We start from the raw sequence: 23,271 nt of genomic DNA, 5'->3' as shown, positions 1-23,271 counted from the left end.
CTTCTACACCTGCATTGCTTGCTGTTTGGGGTTTTAGGTTGGGTTTCTGTACAGCACTTTGAGATATCAGCTGATGTAAGAAGGGCTATATAAATACATTTGATTTGATGAGGTAGTCGGGTGTGCTATTTACAGARGGGCTGTGTACAAATACAGTGATCGGTAAGCTGTTCTGACAGCTGATGCTTAAAGTTAGAGTGTGAGATATAAGACTCCAGCTTCCGAGATTTTTGCAATTCATTCCAGTCAATGGCAGCAGAGAACTGGAAGGAAAGGCGGCCAAAGGAAGTGTTGGCTTTGGGGATGACCAGTGCAATATACCTGCTGGAGCGCGTGCTATGGGTGGGTGTTGCTATGGTGACCAGTGAGCTGAGATAAGGCGGGGCTTTACCTAGCAAAGGCTTATAGATGACCTGGATCCAGTGGGTTTGGTAAAACGGATGGCACTGTGATAGACTACATCCAGTTTGCTGAGTAGAGTGTTGGGGGCTATTTTGTAAATGACATCGCCAAAGTCAAGGATCGGTAGGATAGTCAGTTTTACGAGGGTATGTTTGGCGGCATGAGTGAAGGAGGCTTTGTTGAGAAATAGTAAGCAGATTCTAGATTCTTTAATTTTGGATTGGAGATGCTTAATGTGAGTCTGGAAGGAGAGTTTACAAGCTAACAGTCTACTATGAACTAGGTATATCAGTACTTCAGTATATCAGTTAAAAGTACTTCCCAAAAGTACTCCCCAAAACTGAACACAAATGTAGTTCACACTCCAGAACTATATGTACTGACTGGCCTACAACATGCTAAATATGACATAAGTTGTTATAAGGTTGATATAAGGCTTGCATAATGAAATGTGTGTTGAAATATGGCCTCTAACCCACTACACATACTGGAGGTGTGCAAACCATAATAGACACAGACACACTGCTTCCGACATACAGGCGAGCGCTGATGCTGTCAGGTGTTTATTCATGCGAGATGTGTGTGTGCCAGGAGTGTGTGTGTGTGATGCCGAGAGACCGGCATCCATATTTGATGAAGGCCCATCTCGTCCGCTGGAATGCTGCTCGTGCTGATTCAGTGCTCTCGAGGACCCGGTCGAGTGGAGTGGGTTCTGCTCCTCTACTCTGAGCCTTTTTACAGCCTGAGTCCGTTGCGTGTGTTTGTGTGTGCGTGTGTGTGTGTGTGTGTGTGTGTGTGTGTGTGTGTGTGTGTGTGTGTGTGTGTGTGTGTGTGTGTGTGGTGTGTGTGTGTGTGTGTGTGTGTGTGTGTGTGTGTGTGTGTGTTGGGTGTGTGTGTGTGTGTGTGTGTTTCTGTGTGGGGCCAGCACTGACTGACAGCTTGTTTCCCCACTCCAAAATGACATACTGATGCAGGTGTGCATACTCGTACAAACCCACAGGGAGACATACACAGACACTTACGCAAAATCACTCATACAGACATACTCTTGAATCAATACACATGCACATGCATCCACTCTACGCGCATCCTTGGGCACAAACCCACCCGTGCATGCACGGACACACACGCCCGCAGTAGCCCAGCTTGACTCCAGAAAGGATATTCCACCATGGCCTGGATTCCATTGCGTTTGAAGATGACAATGCGCAGCACGTTGCCTATGGGATTGCAGACTGTGTACAGAACATCCTAGAAGACAGAAGAGCAACGACAGGGTTCTGACTAATGCCGTAATGAACACAATAATAAGTCACAATTCAGGGGTGAGTTTCCTGAAAGCTTAGTAGTTCATGTGGTATTTTTCTAGATGACCCAGACCAACACCGCACGTCGAAAAGTATTTAATCTGGATTATTTTGATTATATTTGTTCATGGATAGAAGATTGGCTGTCAGTTAAACATACATTTTAGACTTTCCGTTACTCTCTTGTGGCTGAGAAGCTGGGTTGTCGAGATAAATAACATGCCACATTAGCTACAAGGCTTTCGGGAAACCCAAGCTAAATCGCTGTAAACTAAATCATCGTAAGCAACACCATTGTAAAGTAAAACCATTCTGAACTTAAACATTGTTAACTATTCTGACCAAAACCATTGCTGAATTATCACAAACTTAACCATTGCATCGTGAACTAAACCATCATAAGCTAAAATACTGTAAGCTAAACCATCATAAGCAAACCTATCATGAATTAAAACATTCTGAATGAACTATCGTAAGCCATACCATTGTGAACTAAACTATTTGAAATGAAACCATTGTAAACTAAACCATTGTGAACAAAATCCTTGCAAGCTTCCCACTGGGCACACAACGTCATTTCAACGTGGAGAATTTGGTAATATTTGGTAGATACGTTGATCAATGTGGTTCCAACCTATTTACACACACTCAAAAAGACAGCCAAAAGTTGGTTGAATTCCCAATGTGTTATCACTATGCTTTCAACCATCTAAAAGCCCAACCAAATTCCAACGTAAAATCAACGTCTGATTTTTGTTTTTGTTTTCACCTAAATGTGTTATCACTGCGCTTTCAACCATTTAAAAGCACAACAAAGTTCAAATGGGAATGTCAGATATTTAGTTCACCTAGATACAACAACTTAATGTGTTATCACTGTGCTTGATCTAATAGCACAACCACATGACCTAGATTGCAGTTACCTGGGACTACATTAAAGAACATGGTGGATAAATGGGGTTTTGATTTTTTTGTACAGATTATTATTGCAATTGCAAAGATTTCTACAGACCTGCGACCCTGAACGCTTTCTATAAGAATACATTTATAGTTATAGTAAACTCAAAATGTAGTCTTGGATGTGTTCCTCATGTTCAGGTTGAACAAATACTGTTATATTAGTTTGTAAGATAGCCTTACCATTATGCTATTTACTGTCTTACAAAGGTAATATTGAATTGTGTTTGGTTGACAATGCAATCAAATATCAACATTTATTAAAGGACATGTATCTACTGCTTGGATAGTTCCATCTGGGCCATTGGCTTAATTCTAGTCTTTAACTTGTATTTTTGGTTGCGATGGAGACGTGAATCGAACATATAATTTGTTAACTTGTTGACAAGTTAATAGGCTATTTAACATATTGCAAAAGTGATATTGAATTGTGTTTGGTTGTCAACACTACCAAATATCAACATTTGAAGGAGATGCATCTTATGCTTGGATAGCACTATCTATACCACTGAGTTTGGCTTCAATTCCAGTTTGTAAACAAATGAATAATTGATATGTTGGATTCCCGTCTCCATTTCAACCAAACAATATATGTTAAAAAATAGGACTAAATCAAATCAAACTTTATATTCACTTCAAATCAAGTTTTATTTGATTTAATCCTATTCTTCAACTTTTATTTTTGGTTGAGATGGAGACGTGAATCCACATATTTCATATTAACTTGTAGATTCCATTTCAAAATCAACCAACGCTTGAAACCCTAGGCCTACATGCATTGGCTATTTTCTGTTGAATCCTGGGCTGAATTTAAACAACGGCTGTTGATTACTTCCCAAATGCTACATAGGCCTAAATCGATCGATCATCTGTGTATTGATGATACACAGAATGATCGATAAAGTATGGTTACATTTCATTTGCTCTGTGAACCTAACCCTTTGGAATGACTTTCATAGCAACGGTGACATTTCTCAACAATCATTCTCACGATAGCACATTGGCAAAGAAAGAATCTCTAAACTTGCACGACAATCGCGTGCCGTATTCTATAGATGTAATCTCTGAACCCATGACCGCACTCCATGCTAGTTAGCGATCTAGATTTTCTAAATTCGTTCTGTCACTAGAGATCAACCTCAATGTTGCGGTGGGTTACTAATTGTGTCTTTGTCATTTGGTCTTCCTTTGACAGCTACATCATGATGATGCCGTTCAAGCACCAGGCGCTGCTGGAGTTTAAAGCCCCGGAGAGTGTCGACCAGTGTGTGACATGCGGCGCCAACGAAGTTGTCCTGTATGGCTCAGTTGGTAGTGCATGGCGCTTGAAAAGCCAGGATTGTGGGTTTGATTCCCTGGACCATGCACAGGYCCACACACAAGTCAAATGTATGCATGCATTACTGTAAGTCGATTTGGATGAAAGAATCTGCTAAATGGCATATATATTATTATATTATGGTTAATAGTCGGTGACAAATATCAATGCTAAGCAGGGCTTGGTTAAAACCCTGGATGGGAGACCGAAGGAATAGCTGTAGATAGATCGACTATCCAGTAAGAGGTGCTGCCCAGCCTATTGTTTTTATCTTATAGTGGATATTACGTTGAAAATATGACGTTGTTAAAATTTGTACAAATTCAACATATTTTATACAAGGTTTGTCTATGTTGAAATTTGGTCACCACGATGACATAATCCTGTGGTTGAAATGATACCCCTCAAAACAACAGTTGATGACAGTTGATTACTTTTTTCAAATCCAATGTATTTTCCACGTAGATTCCACATCACAATATGTTGACAAATAACGTTGAAACAACGTTGATTTAACCAGCTTGTGCCCAGTGGGTTGACTACCGTAATTTAAACTATTGAAAGCTAAAACCATTGTAAACCAAACCGTCCTCAACTAAACCACAGTGAACTAAACTATTGTCAACATTGTAAACTGAACCATTGCACTGAACTGGCATGAAGTTCATGAACTTACAGTGGTGATGGGATAGAGGGGGTTCTGAATGGAGAGGAGCAGGACCTTGTTGCCACTGTTGGGGTCATCGGCGTTAGTTGGCCGCGTGATCCTCTTGCTGGTGGAGTAGTTGAAGAAGGCCTGCTGGCCGGCAATGTGGACCGCTTCGTTGGCGCCGCATGTCACGCACTGGTCGGCGCTCTCCATGGCTTCAAACTCCACCAGCGCCTGACGCTTGAACGGCATCATCATGACGTAGCTGTCAAAGGAAGACCACATGACAAAGACACAATTAGTAACCCACCGCAACATCGAGGCTGATCTCTGGTGACCGACGAAATTTAGAAAATGTTGATAGCTACCTAGCATGAATGTGGTTATGGGTTCTGAGATTTCATCTATGGAATACGGCACACGATTGTCGTGCGGGTTTGTCATTTTGTCTCACGACGGAGAAAAGTTTTCCCTTTTTATCGGATGCTGTGCAACACTCGACAAAAAAATCTGACTGCAATATCTGTTGAAAACAGTGATAATGGAAACTACCTGGAATCTACAGTACCTGCCATCTTGCTGCCAAAGAGGACCAGAATGGAAATAAACCTTAGGGCTTTACTGTGTTTTTATCCTCAATAATGTTTTATGTATGTAATGTTGTATCTGGCTGGAGCAGCCAGCTACTTTTAATGATCTAATAAATTCCATCAATCAATAAATCAATCAACAAACCTTGTATCAATCATGTTACAGCCATTTGATGATTGTCAAACAACAATCCATGTTCTTACTTCTCAAACAATCCAAAGAAAATTATAGTTCATTTTACAACAAGGAAAAAACTCCCTAGAAGGAAGACATCTTCATCCATTGATGTACAATCCATAACCATACTATCATCCTCAACTTTAGAATTATTAAGCAACAAGCCCTACGGCTAATATACATCGCTTTACACAGCTCTCCTTTGGCAACAATCATATCGATCAGAATCGGCATTCGGGAATCACCTACATCCTGCCACAGGAAACAGAGACAGCATTCATACACAGTAAGCGTCCCCACACACTGAAGACCGAGCCAGTGTTCCACTCAGTGGCCCATATTCAATTTTAGCTCCCCCAGTTCCCTAGTTAGACATCTCAATGTGTTTCTTATACAGACTCCATGCAGGGATGGTAAAACAAAAGTAGATGCCCGTGTGAGAATTTCTCTCGTCTAACAGAACCCCAAAACACACTGAGGTTATTGCTTTGTAACTCAYCATTTGTGAAGAGACCCCAGATAGAAACCAAACTCTTTTTAAGTTCTCGCCTCTCCCGAGGTGCTGTTGTTCACCGTGCATTCTATTTTTGTTGAAATAGAAAGAGTTCAACATAAGTTAAAATAAAATGTCTCCCTGGTTATGCTTTATTTTACAGTCAACAACTATTCATCTAGCTAGTATCTTACAATATATACTAAGAATGGCTGGTATTGGATGATTGTGATTTTAAGACATTATAAGGTGGTCATCCCTGCATTATAACTGCATGATAATGCATTATACCCGCAGGCCCAAAAATATATACCTTCTTGTTTCTGTACCAGAGAATGCACTACTTAAATTGCAGACAGAGCACACTCCACCCCCATAAATAACATTGCACAATAAAGCCTTCCCATCATTCTTATTCGGAATGCTGTCTTTGAGGCTACGGTTTGAGTGGAGCTGACAGCTCCCGTTCACCGTGTCACAATATGTCTGCCTAAGGCATACTCGGAGGGGTCTACAGTATATCGATATTGCACCGACCTAAAAATACCCTCGCCTGATCTCAATTCCGACTACAGCACCGGGAAACCTACTCCACCAGTGTGCAAGTCAAGTCCTTCAAGTCCAATCAAATCCACATCCCGTAATATCCTCAAAGCGGTGACCCCCCGAGTTACGGAAATATCAAGTGACACTGGGATGGATGGAGGCAGAGAGATATTTACAATAATCACAGGCATATTGGCCCCGTACACACTAAGGTTGTAAAACTGATGTACAACGCATTTGACACAATGGTTGTGATACAACTGCTATGTTTGTGATACAATGGAGAGTTTGTCTGCATAAAAAAGTCTACACAACCATTGTGTGGTGTCTCCGCAAAACGTGTGTATCAATACTTTTGTGCAGACAAACTCTTCCTTGTGTCACAACCGTAGCGTCGAATGCGTTGTATATCAGTTGTGCAACTTAAGTGTGTCTACGGGGTCATTGTCTTTTTCCAAATTTCACCCAAATTCACCGTTGTGTGAGTGCCCCAAATGAGGCTTCCTCAGGCAGTCCATGCAATAAGAGTATCATATGTTTGTCCCCTGAGCAGCTATACTCTTGAGTAAACATGTGTGGTCTGATGTTAAAAGCAGGCAATTTAGAGGACAGACATGAGCTAAAAATACAGGTCCTAAATGGCACACGTTAATGTTTTCCAAGCCCTTAATGTCCCTTGTTCTACGAGAAATATGATAACTGGGAGATTGTTATTGCATTTAAATGGATTAAAAATGGATTCCCCAAGAAATGGATAATGGGAGATGAAAAGAAATCAAGAAAAAGGGAGTTGTATTCTAACAGGACAAAGAGTCCAATCCCACTGGCTTTGTTGGAGAAAAACAACCAAACTGCACACGGAAAAAATATGCATCTCAATACATTCTGTTGATGCATTCAATCAGTGAGCTGCTCAGAGGCATAATAGTATTAGAATACTAACTAAAATGTATAGTCACAAGTATTTTGCTACACTCGSAATAACCTCCCCTAACCATGTGTATGTGACCAATAACATTTGATTTGATTTTAGTAATATAATAGTTGGTAAGTGAAAACTCAGTTACAGTAAGTGCCACTCTGAACTATGAATACAGTTTTGTAATGCACTGCAGTTCTATAGTACATTTAAAATAATCATATGCACAGGCATCCATGTAATGGAAATGAGGCAAAAGATTGCCGCATGTCCCTCAAAGCAGAACAGACAACAAGAAATATCACCTACCAGATGTTGCCAAACTTCTCCAGGGCCTCAACCAGGTCCCCTTCCACCACTGACTCACAGAGCCCCCGCACGTGGACCACCGGAGAGGGGGCGATCCTGTGGGCATCCTCCCCATTGTCCTGGAGGAGAGAGGGGGGACACCGGTRAAATGGGGTTCAAAGGTCAAAGGTCAAATGAGGTATACCACAAGGTACATACGAAGGCCGCTTTCACAGCAAAGAAGGTTTAACATAACGGAAATGTAACCAAACGCCAAAGTCCTCGTCAGCACTGAGCACCTTTGACGTGCTGTTGGAGTGCACAAGGAGCGAAATTGCAGAATGTTCCCTTGTCAATGCCTTAACACTGGTTTCTGCATGTTTATAGTACATTTTTTTCTGTTTTGTAGCAATGTTGGTTTGGTTTGAATGACTTCAATCATAATTTTAAAAAATTTAACTCATTATTGAGGCCTAAGGAAATTAAGCCTCTTCAGATTCCTTGACACGAGGGCCACCTACAGACCAGCAGGCAAATACAGCGCATTTGGAAAGTATTCAGACCCCTTGACTTTTTCCACATTTGGTTACGTTACAGCCTTYTTCAAAATGGATTAAATAAAAAAATGCCCTCATCAATCTACACATTTCTAAAAACCTGTTTTCGATTMYTCATTATGGGGTATTGTGTGTAAAATCAAATCAAATCAAAGTTTATTTGTCACGTGTGCRGAATACAACACCTTACAGTGTAAGTAAGCATTTCACTGTAAGGTCTACCTGTTSTATTCGGCGCACGTGACAAATAAAWTMMATTTGATTTTACACACAATACCCCATAATGACAAATGGAAAACATGTTTTTAGAAATGTTAGCAAATTTACTACAAATAAAAAACAGAAATACCTTGTTTACATAAGTACTCAGACCCTTTGCTATGAGACTCGAAATTGAATTGCAAAAATCGCTGAAGCTGGAGACTTACATTTCRCTCACTAACTTTAAACATCAGCTATCTGAGCAGCTAACCGATCGCTGCAGCTGTACATAGTACAWCTGTAAATAGCCCACCCAATCTACCTACCTCATCCCCATATTGTTTTTATTTACTTTGCTGCTCTTTTGCACACCAATATCACTACTTACACACCATCATCTGCTCATCCTCATCTGCTCATCTATCCCTCCAGTGTTAATCTGCTAAATTGTAATTACTTTTCTACTATGGCCTATTTATTGCCATACCTCCTCATGCCATTTGCACACACTGTATATAGACTTTCTTTTTTTTCTATTGTGTTATTGACTGTACGCTTGTTTATTCCATGTAACTCTGTGTTGTTGTTTCTGTCGCACTGCTTTGCTTTATCTTGGCCAGGTCGCAGTTGTAAATGAGAACTTGTTCTCAACTAGCGTACCTGGTTAAATAAAGGTGAAATAAATAAATAATTGAGCTCAGGTGCATCCTGTTTCCATTGATCATGCTTGAGATGTTTCTACAACTTGATTGGAATCTACCTGTGGTAAATTCAATTGATTGGACATGATTTGGAAAGGCACACACCTGTCTATATAAATCAAATAACATTTTGTTATTTGAGGGGGAGCAATGCAAATAGTCTGGTTAGCCATTTGACTAGACGTTCAGGAGTCTTTTGGCTTGGGGGTAGAAGCTGTTTAGAAGCCTCTTGTCTTGGACCTAGACTTGGCGCTTTGGTACCGCTTGCCATGTGGTAGTAGAGAGAACAGTCTATGACTAGTGTTGAGGCACAGATCTGGGGAAGGGTACCAAAACATTTCTGCAGCATTGAAGGTCCCCAAGAACACAGTTGCCTCCATCAATCTTAGATGGAAGAAGTTTGGAATCACCAATGTTCTTCCTAGAGCTGGCCGCCCAGCCAAACTGAGCAATCGGCGAGAAGGGCCTTGGTCAGGGAGGTGACCAATAACCTGATTGGTCCAGAGTTCCTGAGTTCTTCTGTGGAGATGGGAGAACRTTCCAGAAGGACAACCATCTCTGCAGCACCACCCAGGTTTTATGGTAGAGTGGACAGACGGAYGCCACTCCTTAGTAAAAGGCACATGACAGCCCGCTTGGAGTTTTCCTAAAAGCACCTAAAGAACAAAATTCTRTGGTCTGATAAAACCAAGATTGAAATCTTTGGCCTGAATGCCAAGTGTCACGTCTGGAGGAAACCTGGCACCATCCCTACGGTAAAGCATAGTGGTGGCAGCATCATGCTGTGGGGATGTTTTTCAGTGGCAGGGACTGGGAGACTAGTCAGGAATGAGGGAAAGATGAACGGAGCAAAATACAGAGAGATCCTTGTTGAAAACCTGCTCCAGAGCACTCAGGACCTCAGACTGGGCGAAGGTTCACCTTCCAACAGGACAACGACCCTAAGCACACAGCCAAGACAATGCAGGAGTGACTTCAGGAGAAGTCTCTGAATGTCCTTGAGGGGCCCAGACAGAGCCCGGACTTGAACCCGACCGAACATCTCTGGAGAGACCGYAAAATAACTGTGCAGTGATGCTCCGCATCCAACCTGACAGGCCTTGAGAGGATCTGCATAGAAGAATGGGATAAACTCCCCAAATACAGGTGTGCCAAGCGGGTATTGTCATACCCCAATATACTTGAGGCTGTAATCGCTGCCACAGGTGCTTCAACAAAGTACTGAGTAAAGGGTCTGAACACTTATGTAAATCTCAGTAGAACTACTGATTTTCAGAGGGTTCGTTGTCTGGCAGAGGTGAAAGAGAGAAAAGGTAAGAAATATACGCATAAGAGGAAGGACGAGAGGGTTCTGCATATTTCCGAATGCACTGTATATCCTGGTCTGTCACACAACTTAAATGTAACATAATTTAAACCCAACTCTACTGAAAGCGTTCGGACTGTGGGTCCTTGTCTTGCAGCTGGATGTTGTTAAATCTCAGCACAGGCTGTTAATCCGTAGTTCTTCACACCTGTTTTACAGTGGCTTCACAACTCACACGCCCTTCACACTTTTCTCAAAGTGAGGGAAATATGCTAATGATGAAAACCTCTAGGGGAAGGACTTCTYAAGTAGCAACTCGCAGAGCAGGAGAATCACTTTGTAAACCGTTGCACAACATCTTTGTGAGCTCTGTTTGAAAATTCATGAACGCTTACGTACGATAATACAAGGGGAATTGAAAGTAGAGGAATACTGAATACTCACTGATACATTCATGTTGGACTGGCTATTCAGGCATTCAAATATGTATGTTGAAATATAAAAGAAAACTGTTCTGAGTCATTGCCAATATTGCTTATATGCTTCACAGACCAACCATGAAAATGCAAGTCTGGCAACAGCACCAAAAACCAATACCTAAAAATTACACAATTCATCTGCGAATTGAACGCTGTACATTCAAAAAGCTTTTCTTAGTCTCCAATTAAATTGGAAAACAGATTACAAACAATGATGAACAGCACACAAAAAAAACAAATTCAAATAATTATCCACTAAAAGCCGGCTATGAAACAAGAGGAGTAAAATTGGGAAGACCAATATGAAATTACTCTAAAACCACTTCACGATGAATGAATGACCTCAGCCCGATTTTAAGTAATGAGATTTTTTCAGAATCCCAATGAACCAAAATAGCAGCAGCTGCAGTGAACAGGTTACAGCATCCATTCTTATAATCTTCCAAATGGATGCAAATTGTCGGAATTAAGAAACGAAACAAGTCACCCTGATGAAACTGGAGCTACAATACATAAGAAAATAAGCTAACAGTAATTGTAATCAGACTGTCTGACGCTGGATTCTTAAGACGACTTGGTCTGCCTTGTTTCCACCATAGACCGGCTTTGAGAAACCGTATCGACAAGGGCCACAGCACTTCTGAGGCAACCAATTACTTTCCCTCTTCTTTGTTCGAAGCTAGCTCTTCCAGAAGCCCAGGATGGTTCATTACGGGAGCTGTCCGTCGCGACGAATCCCTCCCGTCTAGTCTAACCTTCCATGCGCTCTGGGACAACGCCGAGCCCCACACGGCTCTACTTCAGACACAGAGACAAATTGAATCCTCGCCGACAGGCACTGTGCTTAAAATGAGATTTGTTTACAATTGACCACATTCTTACCTCCCGGCCTATCTAGAAAGAGAGATAGATAGGCTGTGTCCCGATTCACCACCCTTCTCCCGGAATATGCACTTGCACACTTTCTTCCATGGATTTAACAATGATGGAAACTCCCTACAGCCAATGTTTACACCGATCATTAGCTTTAAAATCCATAACGGGGAGTGTGTGAGTGCACACTTTTGGAAAAGTGTGGAGAATCAGGACGCAGACAAACGTCCCTGAAAATAACTCAAATACGCCCTAGAAATGACAACCGCAATCCAGGGACGGCGTCTGTCTGAAGTAGAACGTCAATTCATTCTGAAAGCAACATGTAGCTCAACAAGCTCCTGTAAAGACATTGATATATTCATATCCCTTTCCTGGGGATCTTTTTAATGCTCGGGAAATTGGAGAGGGGGAAAAAAAACATGCAAAACTGTCGCCTGTCACAGTGGTAAAGGAAAGACTCAAGTTTCTTTTGTGCAGTTCTATGACACGTTGAGACAGACGACGAATAACAGAATAACTGGTGTGCTTTTCGCTGGGGTAAAATTAAGCATAGAAACTATTTCAAAGCTGCTTTATGGCTCTCGAGCAGTTGCTGTTTGGAAAATATCTGATCTGTCTTCTTTTGATGCCTGCACTTGAACACAGTCAGGCATACCTACCACTACTTTAACTACCCCAACTTTCAAGGGTGTCTTCAAAACTGAAAGTATCTCTCTGTACCTTTCCTTCTTCCATTTTTTTCATTCCTTGTTCCCTCTTTCTTACTATCTATACTTTCTTCCTGTCTTTAGTTTTATTTCTTCCTCCTCCTTCCTCTCTTTCACTCGGTCTGTCTGTATTTCTTTCTTTCCTTTCCCTCGTCTCTCTCTCTCTCTCTGTCTCTCTCTCTCTCTCTCACACCTAGACAGACCGTGGCCTCTTTTGTCAGTCCCACGTGCAAAGCTATTTTCACCAACTGACACTTGCAGTCTGCCCCTTCCCAGCACTGAGGAAACATGGGCAAAAGATCTGTCCCCAAGAAAGGGGGTCTTGGAGCAACGATTCATCCCATGAATCCAGCCAATCCAGCCAATCCAGTGCAGCCAGCCGAGGAGATAAAATGCAATGTCACAAGAGGTTAACGCACTCTTGTATTTTTTAAATAGTATTTGTTCACATTGTTCACACACTACTCTCCCACGGTAGCTGATAATGACAATTCCCACTGATTCAGACTCAACCTCAGTGACAAGCGTATGCTGCTGCTGTTGTGAAACAGCATCCAGACGAACACAGCAGCAGAGGGCCTGGCAGGCCACACACACAGGATACACATCTCCCCGGCTCTGTTTTGCAGTTTGATCTGAAACATAGCTGCATCAAAGGCTGTTGCACCACTTACTCCACCTCTACTGCTATGCAAGCCACGTCCCTCTGGCTTTACACCCTGCAGAACAATGCCCTAACAAATACTATTGAGCGATATTCTCAGAAAGTSTTTTTTTTWAAWTATTATTATTTTTGATACATGCTTTACTCCCTGTGATGTTGAAACAGTAACTCTTCTGTCGTCTGAGAGACCCGCTAATTCAGGAGTCCTTTTTTTGGCATTTATCTGAACAATCAGCAGTTGCGGTCGGAAAATCACCTCAGTCAAAATGGTAAAAACAACAACGAAATATCAAAATGTCAACCTTCCTAAGCTTTGCCACTAACACCTTAGCATGAGCAAAAGCACGAGAGCTTGCAGTTTTTGCTCGATGCAGACAGCGACCTTGTTTCCGGCAGCTGAACTGAAGGCTTTGTGAGGCCATACTACCTCATCTCACGAGGCGGTACAAAACCTGGGAGACAACCATCTGCCAACACTAAACACAGACACACACTTTGGTTTGTCGCTGCTTTGAGCAACCTTTTTGGGATAACTCTCCTAAAGGCTCTTTAAAGTACACTTTAAAAACCATTCTAGTGTAGATATAACCATTGCCTGCCACAAAGCACATCTCAAGAACCCATTTTTACAATCCACACACACATTATTGATTGTTATCCTTTTTAGATGTTATAGAACGGTCTCAAAAGGGTTCAATATAGAATAATTTGACAAAACCGTGTCCCAAAAAACAACTAACCTCTCCAGAAGCCTTCTAAGCAAAGTGTGCACTTTAACATCAGGTGTCAGCATCAGATATCTCTTCTCCACTCGCACATGTTATGTTTAGAATGCTGCAGACACTCAAAGAGCAACTTAGGGCAAACACTTAGCCATGTTTAACAGTGTTGTGTAACTGTAGCTAGATACAGGGTTAACATACTGTGTGTGTGTGTGTGTGTGTGTGTGTGTGTTGTGTGTGTGTGTGTGTGTGTGTGTGTGTGTGTGTGTGTGTGTGTGTGTGTGTGGTGTGTGTGTGTGTGGTGTGTGTGTGTGTGTGTGTGTGTGTGAGAGAGAGAAAGAGTGTGCATTTGTGAGAGCATGCATGTGTGCCAGGTTATGTGTGTGTATGTTTGTGTATGTGAGAGAGTGTGTGTCTACACCGCCTTTTCCCAAACTGGGGTATGCGTACCCCAGGGGTATGCACAATGCCGTCGGGGGTACGCCAAATAAAACAGGGCTATACATTTGGGTGATGTTTTGTTCTCGCCTGAGTAGCCTTATAGTTGTTCTGCTTCCACGAGTACATTCAATGCTAGCATCAGTAATTCTACCTTTGTTGCTAGCCCAGCTAGCATGGACACTGACATCTGATGCAGCCGAAGAGCTACTGCCCCCTTACCCGGGAAAGCACCAAACAACAGACAGGGACCATCGAAGAGGCGCAAATATGATGAGAACTACATTGATGTGGGGTTCACTTATATTGGGAGTAGTGCCTTTCCTCAGCCACAGTGTGTTATATGTGCAAAAGTACTATCTCACAGCTCAATGAAACCGTCACTCTTGCACAGACATTTAGAAACTAAACACGCCAATTAGAAAAACTGGGTGTTTTTTCTCGCCTGAATGATCTGAATCTAGGATTTCAGTGACTCTCCGCAACTATATTCAATGTAATGGACACAATTGAGGCTATGATTAAGAAGGACAACACACAGGTCTTTCCATCATTGTATGTTTTTTTGTGTGCAAATTAACGCAAGTTTACAGACAATGTCAAATCTGATACAGCGAAGCATCTGAGCGAGCTGGGTGTGCAATTATGCAGGTACTTTCCCGAAACGGACAACACAAACAGCTGGATTTGTTATCCCTTTCATGCCCTGCCTCCAGTCCACTTACCGATATCTGAACAAGAGAGCCTCATCGAAATTGCAACAAGCGGCCCTGTGAAAATGTAATTTAATCAGAAGCCACTGCCAGATTTCTGGATTGGGCTGCGCTCAGAGTATCCTGCCTTGGCAAATCGCGCTGTTAAAACACTGATGCCCTTTGCAACCACGTACCTATGTGAGAGTGGATTGTCAGCCCACACTAGCATGAAAACTAAATACAGCCACAGACTGTGTGTGGAAAATTATTTAAGACAGACTCTCTCCAATACAACCCAACATTGCAGAGGTATGTGCATCCTTTCAAGCACACCCTTCTCATTAACCTGTGGTGAGTTATTCACAATTTTTGATMAAAAAATAAGGTTTTATATGTAAGATGGCTAAATAAAGAGAAACATTATTGATTCTTATTATTTGTTCCCTGGTCCAATAAGAGCTCTTTGCCACTTCCCATGAGCCGGGTTGTGACAAAAACTCATGCTTATGTTTAATACATGTATTGTATAGTGTGTGCGTGGCAAGCTTACAATGATGGCAAAAAACAGCATTTGAGAGTGCGCTGACCCTGGTGCTAGAGGGGGTACGCAGCTGGAGGTTGAATGTTTGAAGGGGTACGGGACTACAAAACGTTTGGGAACCACTGGTCTACACCATAAAATCTACGGTAGAGATTTCATTAGAGAGGAACCAATCTAGAAACCAACAGATTATCAACTTCGAGCTACAAATATCCAATACTTTCTTAAACTATACTTTCTCTAACTGCACAGCTCGSCAGCCCAAATGCATGGAAAACCTTACAGCATTGATTCTTCGCTCTGGCTCTATGCTCACCGCAATGCCCTGCCTGCTGAAGCATGACCTCTCCTGTCACTGGCTGGATGTGGTTTTCTGCTGAGTCAGTCACCATTCGGGCCAGACAGTCTCTTCACGCATCACTTTCCGTTCAGGTTGGGCGTCCCCAACCGAATTTACTCAGACCAAAGGGTTGYGTTGGAAGTTGGAACATGGCCTTTTATGCCGCATTAACTGTCTTAAAGCAGTTCCCCACACAAAGTTAGAATTAAATTGAGAGCAGGTTCTTTTTGTTGTCATTGCTAGCTAGCTCACTCGCACTTAGCCTTTGGGACCAGAGCAGCAGAGTAGAGCAGAGGGAGATGCTAGCTGTAGGTCATCAGTGAAACATCCTGACAACCGTAAAGCCTGTGGCATTAATCATTGTGGCAGTTTGTTTCACATGACGTTAGTAGGGGCTCGGGGGTTTTATCGTCCGTGCCAGGCGAGACGACCATGTTTCTACCCCTCGCGCACACGCACACACGCGCGCGCATGCACACACACTACCACCACCATCAGACAGAACAGAGTGGATATGACAGGAGAACAGCTATCTCATAGCCGCGGCAAAGGGCATTTTGTACCACCCCCCGCTCCCCTCCCTTGCCCTTTTCTCCATCTCCATAGCAACAGGATCTCCGCTTTTTTTGGAGGAATGAGGGGTGAGGGGGTGACAAGCTTTGACACATCCCTTTCAGTGACATTTGCGATCAAGGACGGATGTATGTATAATTACAATTTTAACATACATATTCATCATCCCTGGCTTGCTACTTAGTTTCTAGGCACCCGTTGATTTGCAACTAACAGGCATTTTGGTTTTGCCGAGCGAGGGCCATTAACTAAACCAAGTTCCTCTTCTCTCATTTATTTTTTCTTCCTCCTTCTCTTCCAGAATGTTCTCATTAAACCTGGCCTTGTCTGCTACCGCTAAATGAGAGCGGTAAACATTTGCCAGGTCAAACGCTGCACAAACAGGGCTAACAAGGCAGAAGTAATGCATAATTTATCTCGCCAACAGCCAGGGTTCCACAGAACAAACAATCTGACGAGGGAACATTTGTTTTAGTGCGGTTTTTCGAGAGTCGTCATTAATTTAACCATTCTGATAATGTRTCAGGTTGCGTCCCAAATGGCACACTATTCCCTARATATTGCACTARTGTTAACCAGGGGCTCATAGGGCTCTAGTCAAATGTAGTGTGCTATATAGGGAATAGTGTGTAAATAGAAATGTCAGATGAAGAATCCCTTCAGGCTGTCGGATAGAATGGAAGAAAATCAGGAGGTGCAAGTAGTGTGAAATATCTTGGGCTTTCTTTTGTCAAAAGCGATTACTTTTCTGGGGATGATATGAAAACAAGACTCCTCTTCTACTGCATGGAACCACATTTGAATTMATATATTTTGGTCATGAACAATTAACATTGTTTTATTGAGCAAACCTGGCAGGCGGGTAGTAGAGACTGCATAACCACATTTGAAACTGAATTTGAAGATTATATAGAGAGTCATATACGTATATAACAAAGATACAACATGAATTGGTTCCTAAACGTAGATACCATTACGTAGTAGCAGTTCTTATAATCTGTTGTAGTTGTAGTAATTGGTTGTAATATGGTTATATGATGTCTCCTCAACCAGAAAACCAGTTTACAACAAGAAAATTACGCCATGAAGTCCCCATATGCCAAAAGTTTGACACACTTTAATCACATAAAATAAAAAATGGTTCTGGATCGTTCTCCAATCCAGCATGCGGTTTAGCGGACAAATTAAATGCCCCCGTCATATTCAATTATTCTGCTCGCCACRTGGGTTCGGAAGGGCCCCATTTCTGTTAGAACAATCCTGGTTAAATATTTTATATTGTTTCCTCATGCAACAAACCCCCTCAACCCCCTTCTTCTCTGATACCCCCATGTCACATTAGTTCAGCTGAACCATCGAGAGCATCCTGACTGGTGCATCAGGGCCTTGTATGGCAACTGCTCGGCATCCGACCGTAAGGCGCTACAGAGGGTAGTGCGTACGGCCCAATACTTCACTGGGGCCAAGCTTCCTGCCATCCAGGACCTACAGTATATACTAGGCGGTATCAGAGGAAGGCCCAAACAATGGTCAAAGACTCCAGTCACCCAAGTTATAGACTGTTCTCTCTGCTACCGCATGGCAAGCGGTACCAGAGCGCCAAGTCTAGGTCTAAAAGGCTCCCTAACAGCTTTTACCCCAAGCTATAAGACTGCAGAACAATTAATCAAACGGCCACCCGGACTATTTACATTGACCCCCCTCCCCCTTTGTTTTTACACTGCTGCTACTCGCTGTTTATTGTCTATGCATAGTCACTTTACCCCTACCTACATGTACAAACTACCTCGACTAACCTGTACCCCCGCACACTGACTCTGTACCGGTACCCCCTGTACATAGACTCGTTATTGTTATCTCATTTTATTGTGTGACTTTTTTWAAACTTGAGTTTATTTAGTAATATTTTCTCAACTCTATTTCTTGAACTGCATTGTTGGTTGTGACAAATACAAAATTGTATTTTATTTGATGGACAAGGCAAGACGAGGCAGATAAAGAGAGCCTAGCTCACACCACCAGACCTGGGTTCCAATATTATTATATCTACTCAAATATCTCAAGCGTTTCCTCTAGCCTGCCTGGATTGCCAGATGGGCGTGGTTTCAATCAAGCACAGATTAAGTATTTAAAAGGATTTCAAATAGTATTTGAACCCAGGTCTGCACCATACACAGGATATTGAACCCAACCATCTTTCCTGCTTTGAACAAATTAGTATTTCAGGCAGAATTCCAGAGGCCAGAAGGTGAGACAAGATGGCATTTTGAAGCTTTTGTTCTCTCCAGGTGCCTACCTGTGTTTTTTCAGCTAAAGGGAAAACGTGGACACTAGTGTTTCAGGCACTCTGGGACAATATGACTTCCAGAATCACAATATCCTTCCATTAAAACTTCTTCATGAAATATACAAACTGAGGATGGGTATACAGAACAGAGGTTTGCTTCAAGTCTTTCCTATGCGAAAAGATGGACCATTGTTCATTTGGTTCAATTAAAGGCACTTCCCCAAAAAATGTAAGTAGATAATTTCCCAAAGTCCTTGAACACAGGAGAGGAGATCTCCACTCGTCTATTTGTCATCAATTTTGGTGTGTGTGTGTGCCTCTCAGACACACGCACACACATCCACACCCACACAAACACACGGACCAATCTTTTCAACTCCTCAACCCAGAACTGCAGAGTATGGGCATAGCAAGCAATATCCTGCACAATACATCACTTAGGGACGCCTTCGAAGCCAGCTGTCAGAAAAATACTGCATTGCATTGGCCAATGTCGACTCCCCTCCGCAGCCACGGTAATCGACAATGTTCAAACAGTGTTAGCGTCATCAGTCTAAGGCCACAGCAGACACAAACACAACACAAGAAAGGGCTATAGTATGATCCCTATCCTTAATGCCCTTTGAGTTGATGCTGGAGGCTATTTTTGTATCCTTCTTCATTAAATAGATGGCTATTCTCTCAAACAATCATCTGGAGGGCAATTGGGACAGCACACGACCCTGCAGTGTACTAGACACACACGCACCCATACACACACACAGCGCCTTAAAGGGATAGTTCAGGATTTTGGCAATGAAGCTCTTTATCTACTCCCCAGAGTCAGATAAACCCGTGGATACCATTTTTATGTCTCTGCGGCCAGTATAAAGGAAGTTAGAGGTATTTTCACGAGCCAATGCTAACTAGCATTAGCGCAATGACAACCTAACCCCAGCGGGACTCTGGACTTTTGCCCACTCGAAGGTAGTGTGCCATCCAATAAATTATAACTTATTATAACTTATAATTATAACGTTTCCTCTATATGAGAGTGGGCTGGCCTTCCTTAGCTCTTCGGAGACTAAGGAAGGCCAGACTAACTAAGGTTTCATTAATTAATAAGGCCATACTGAGACAGCTCCCATTTGACCTGTGTACCTACATTGTCCAGCAGACAAATGACAACTATCGCCTGTGCTCATATGACAGTGTTTTGTTGACTGTGCCTTAGGCCGGTACAGTTCCAGTTAGCAGCTCCTTCCGCTTGGAATGAGCTTCAAAGGGCCCTGAAATTACAGGAGCTCATCCCTTAAAATGAGTTTAAAGGTAAGATAAATACTAGGATGGAGAATGAAGTGGGGAGCTGTCGATAATCTGAACCCTAGTTGCTCCACACCTCCCCAAACCATCTTGCTGCTCAATGTGTAAATGTATGCTTTTAAACTGTAGTGCTTTGTTTTTTATGTTGTAAAAGTGTCGGAAACTTTGTGTGCTACTATTTCGGCCAGGTCTCTCTTGTAAAATAGATTTTGAATTATATTGAGACTAACCTGGTAAAATAAAATAAATAAAAGAACAGAAACTGGGTGATTACCATCATCAAACGACGAGAGGAAGGCATAAAATATCCCCATCGTCCAGCTGCCCGTGCCCTTTCTGCCTATGGGCCCTGGTCAAAAGTAATGCAGAGAATAGGATGCCATTGGAGATGTACACCTTCTCTCTCCTTTCCTTCTCACCCATGCAGCCACAGAGGTTATTAATATGGATATGATTGGATTCTATGCCCTACTTTTAAAATTGCACATTGACATTCGGGAGGAATTTTCCACCGCTTTGATGATCTTCACAGACTTGTTTCCCCCTCATCTCTTTCTCTATATTGTTTTAACGTTGTGCGCGCCGAAGCTTGCTTTTTATTTTCACTTCAAAGGGGAAGCCTATTTTCACAAGGCTGCAGGCTTTTGGATTGTTTCTGTGTTGTTGCGTGCACAATGAAACTGTTATTGATGATCATGTGTTTTTGGCATGTGAAAAACTAGGCTTTAAAGAGACTGCGATGCGCACGGTGCATTGCAATCAATGTGTGTATTTTTGAAAATCATTCAAGGTCGTTATCTGTGATAGTCCCCATATTCACCATGAAATTGATCATCAACCTTTGACAGAAAATTGCTTGAAAAACATGATAACTGTTCATAGATCATATCTGATGGACCAGGGCCTGTATGATAGTAATAATAATCATAATTTGGGGGTGCTTACTGTATATAGTCTTGTTTCACTATATGTACAAGTGGGTAACCTGTACAGGTGTGATGTTTTTGACATATCCCACTCCCCCTGAGACCTCCTCGGAGAGGGTCGGGGAGTGTTAATATAGGATCAGTTTTGCCTTTTAGATCACGATACGGTTATATGGGCGGGGGGCACCTGATCCAAGATCCGAGATGCTTTATGGTTTCTTGATTTTTTTCTGTGTAAAGATTCCAGTTGCATGGATGGAAAATATCCCTACACCCACTCCCATTGCTGTTTGAATATGATCATTTTTCTATTTGTTTAATTCAAACGGCAGTGCAGCTACCACCATATTGCTTTTCCTCTCGTTGATTACAATGTATGCAGAGTTAATGCATCCCAGAGCTCCTTTGAGAAATTCCCCTTCAACCTTGAGGTTAAATAATGTCCCCACTGATCAGCATATCTTTTGAATGTGAGGTTAATAACTACTTCGTATTAGAGAGAACATGCTTCACATACATCCTAACACCACACACACACACACACACACACACACACACACACACACACACACACACACACACACACACACACACACACACACCACACCCAACACACAAAACAAACCACACCACACACACACACACACACCACACACACACACACACACACACACACACACACACACACACACACACACACACACACACACACACACACACACACACACACACACACACACACCCACTAGCCATATGCCTCAGTGGCTCAACATTGGAATGTGCCTTTGACTTCTAATTATCGCAGAAGAAAAAAGATTCTCATCCAATTTTAATTTGGGTAACATCATTGGCATGCAGGTCTGTCTGAAATGCAAATGTCCTATAATTATGCCAACGTAAAAAAAAAGGGCCAAACTTGTCAACAGATGTGGTGGGATATTCATTCTCATATCTTTACATATCAGACAAGTTTATTTTTAATCACTCAAACGCATAATCACCCTAATCACACGAAGAGATAACAAAACGATTGTCATTCTCATCGGACGCTGTCTAAAACACACAGGAAAAGGTGAGGAGGACCTTTACTACCAGATGAGTGAACGTGTAATGAGGTGAAACCATTCTCATGAGATGACTAACCTTGCCAGAGGCCTGAGGATTTGGGTTAACTTCCCGAGATAATGACCAGCCTCGGCTATGGCTCAGCGAGCTAGCAGTCTTATGACACGTGAGAGACCCCGGTTGGAACCATACTGAAACAGCCATTTGAAACGCAGCTATTCAAAATAAACTAATGTTCCATATGTTTCAGAAGGGCCAGTGAGGTGTGTCCGTCTTTTACTCAGTTTAGGCCATCATTCATTTTTACATTTACATTTAAGTCATTTAGCAGACTTACGTGCCGTTATGTAGCCTGGTTGCATTTCAAGCTGAAAAGCGACAATAAATGCTAAGCATTTCCTTGATTATTGATTGGCAGACTTTGATGATGTTTTGAGGCTGACAGAAACAGTAAAGACAGCGGCCTGGATTGGTGTAACAGTATAACTTTAGACCGTCCCCTCGCCCCGACACGGGCGCGAACCAGGGACCCTCTGCACACATCAACAACTGACACCCACGAAGCGTCGTTACCCATCGCTCCACAAAAGCCGCGGCCCTTACAGAGCAAGGGGCAACACTACTAATTAGGTTTCAGAGCAAGTGACGTAACTGATTGAAACGCTACTAGCGCGTACCCGCTAACTAGCTAGCCATTTCACATCCGTTACATTGGTCTAGCAGTTACTGTTGCTGTCGGCTTCAGAGCACGTGTACAGGTGCACCTAATGTACAGATTAATTTGATCACTCTGTTGTTGCAGAGAATTTTCCTGCACGGCAGGAAATGCGAACTTGTATTAGAGGTTTAAAAAGGCTTCTGAAGTTTGTGATTTCCACTTTAAAATGGAAAAATGTATCAACCCCTACCAAAATGACCATTAATTATAATCCACATAATAATTCACATTTCCTGTTACTGCAGGATTATTTTCCTACATTTACATTTTAGTCATTTAGCAGACACTCTTATGCAGAACGACTTACAATAGTGAGTYCATACATTCCTGCTGTGAGAAACGGATCAAATTAAGATATGACATACAGTATGTATGCAGGTGTTGGCGTTTGAATTTAGTTTGCACCGCACCCATACTTTCCTGTCTCTCTTCACTATCTCTGTCCAGTAAAACATTTTTTTTTTTTTAAGAAAACAAATAAGTAAACGCGTTTGAGAGTGATGGTGAGAGTGAAGGGCTCGGTCAT

The 23,271-nt window shown here is 42.2% G+C and overlaps 1 protein-coding gene across 1 annotated transcript in view; it reads right to left on the bottom strand.

Moving 5' to 3' along the window:
* LOC111961192 (heterogeneous nuclear ribonucleoprotein L-like) overlaps nt 1–23,271 on the bottom strand; it is a 54,052-nt gene that overhangs the window by 20,710 nt on the left and 10,071 nt on the right. Inside the window, exons 2-4 of the mRNA XM_070437422.1 lie at nt 7,669–7,787; nt 4,661–4,898; nt 1,568–1,653 (exon numbers count right to left, since the gene is read on the bottom strand). Of these exons, the coding sequence (XP_070293523.1) occupies nt 1,568–1,653; nt 4,661–4,898; nt 7,669–7,787 (443 nt within the window). The remainder of the gene's footprint in view (nt 1–1,567; nt 1,654–4,660; nt 4,899–7,668; nt 7,788–23,271) is intronic.

The sequence above is a fragment of the Salvelinus sp. IW2-2015 genome, linkage group LG1 (assembly GCF_002910315.2).
Source record: "Salvelinus sp. IW2-2015 linkage group LG1, ASM291031v2, whole genome shotgun sequence".
Classification (NCBI taxonomy): Eukaryota; Metazoa; Chordata; class Actinopteri; order Salmoniformes; family Salmonidae; genus Salvelinus; species Salvelinus sp. IW2-2015.
The sequence above is the reverse complement of the archived record's forward strand: the minus strand, read 5'-3'. Positions and strand labels throughout refer to the sequence as shown.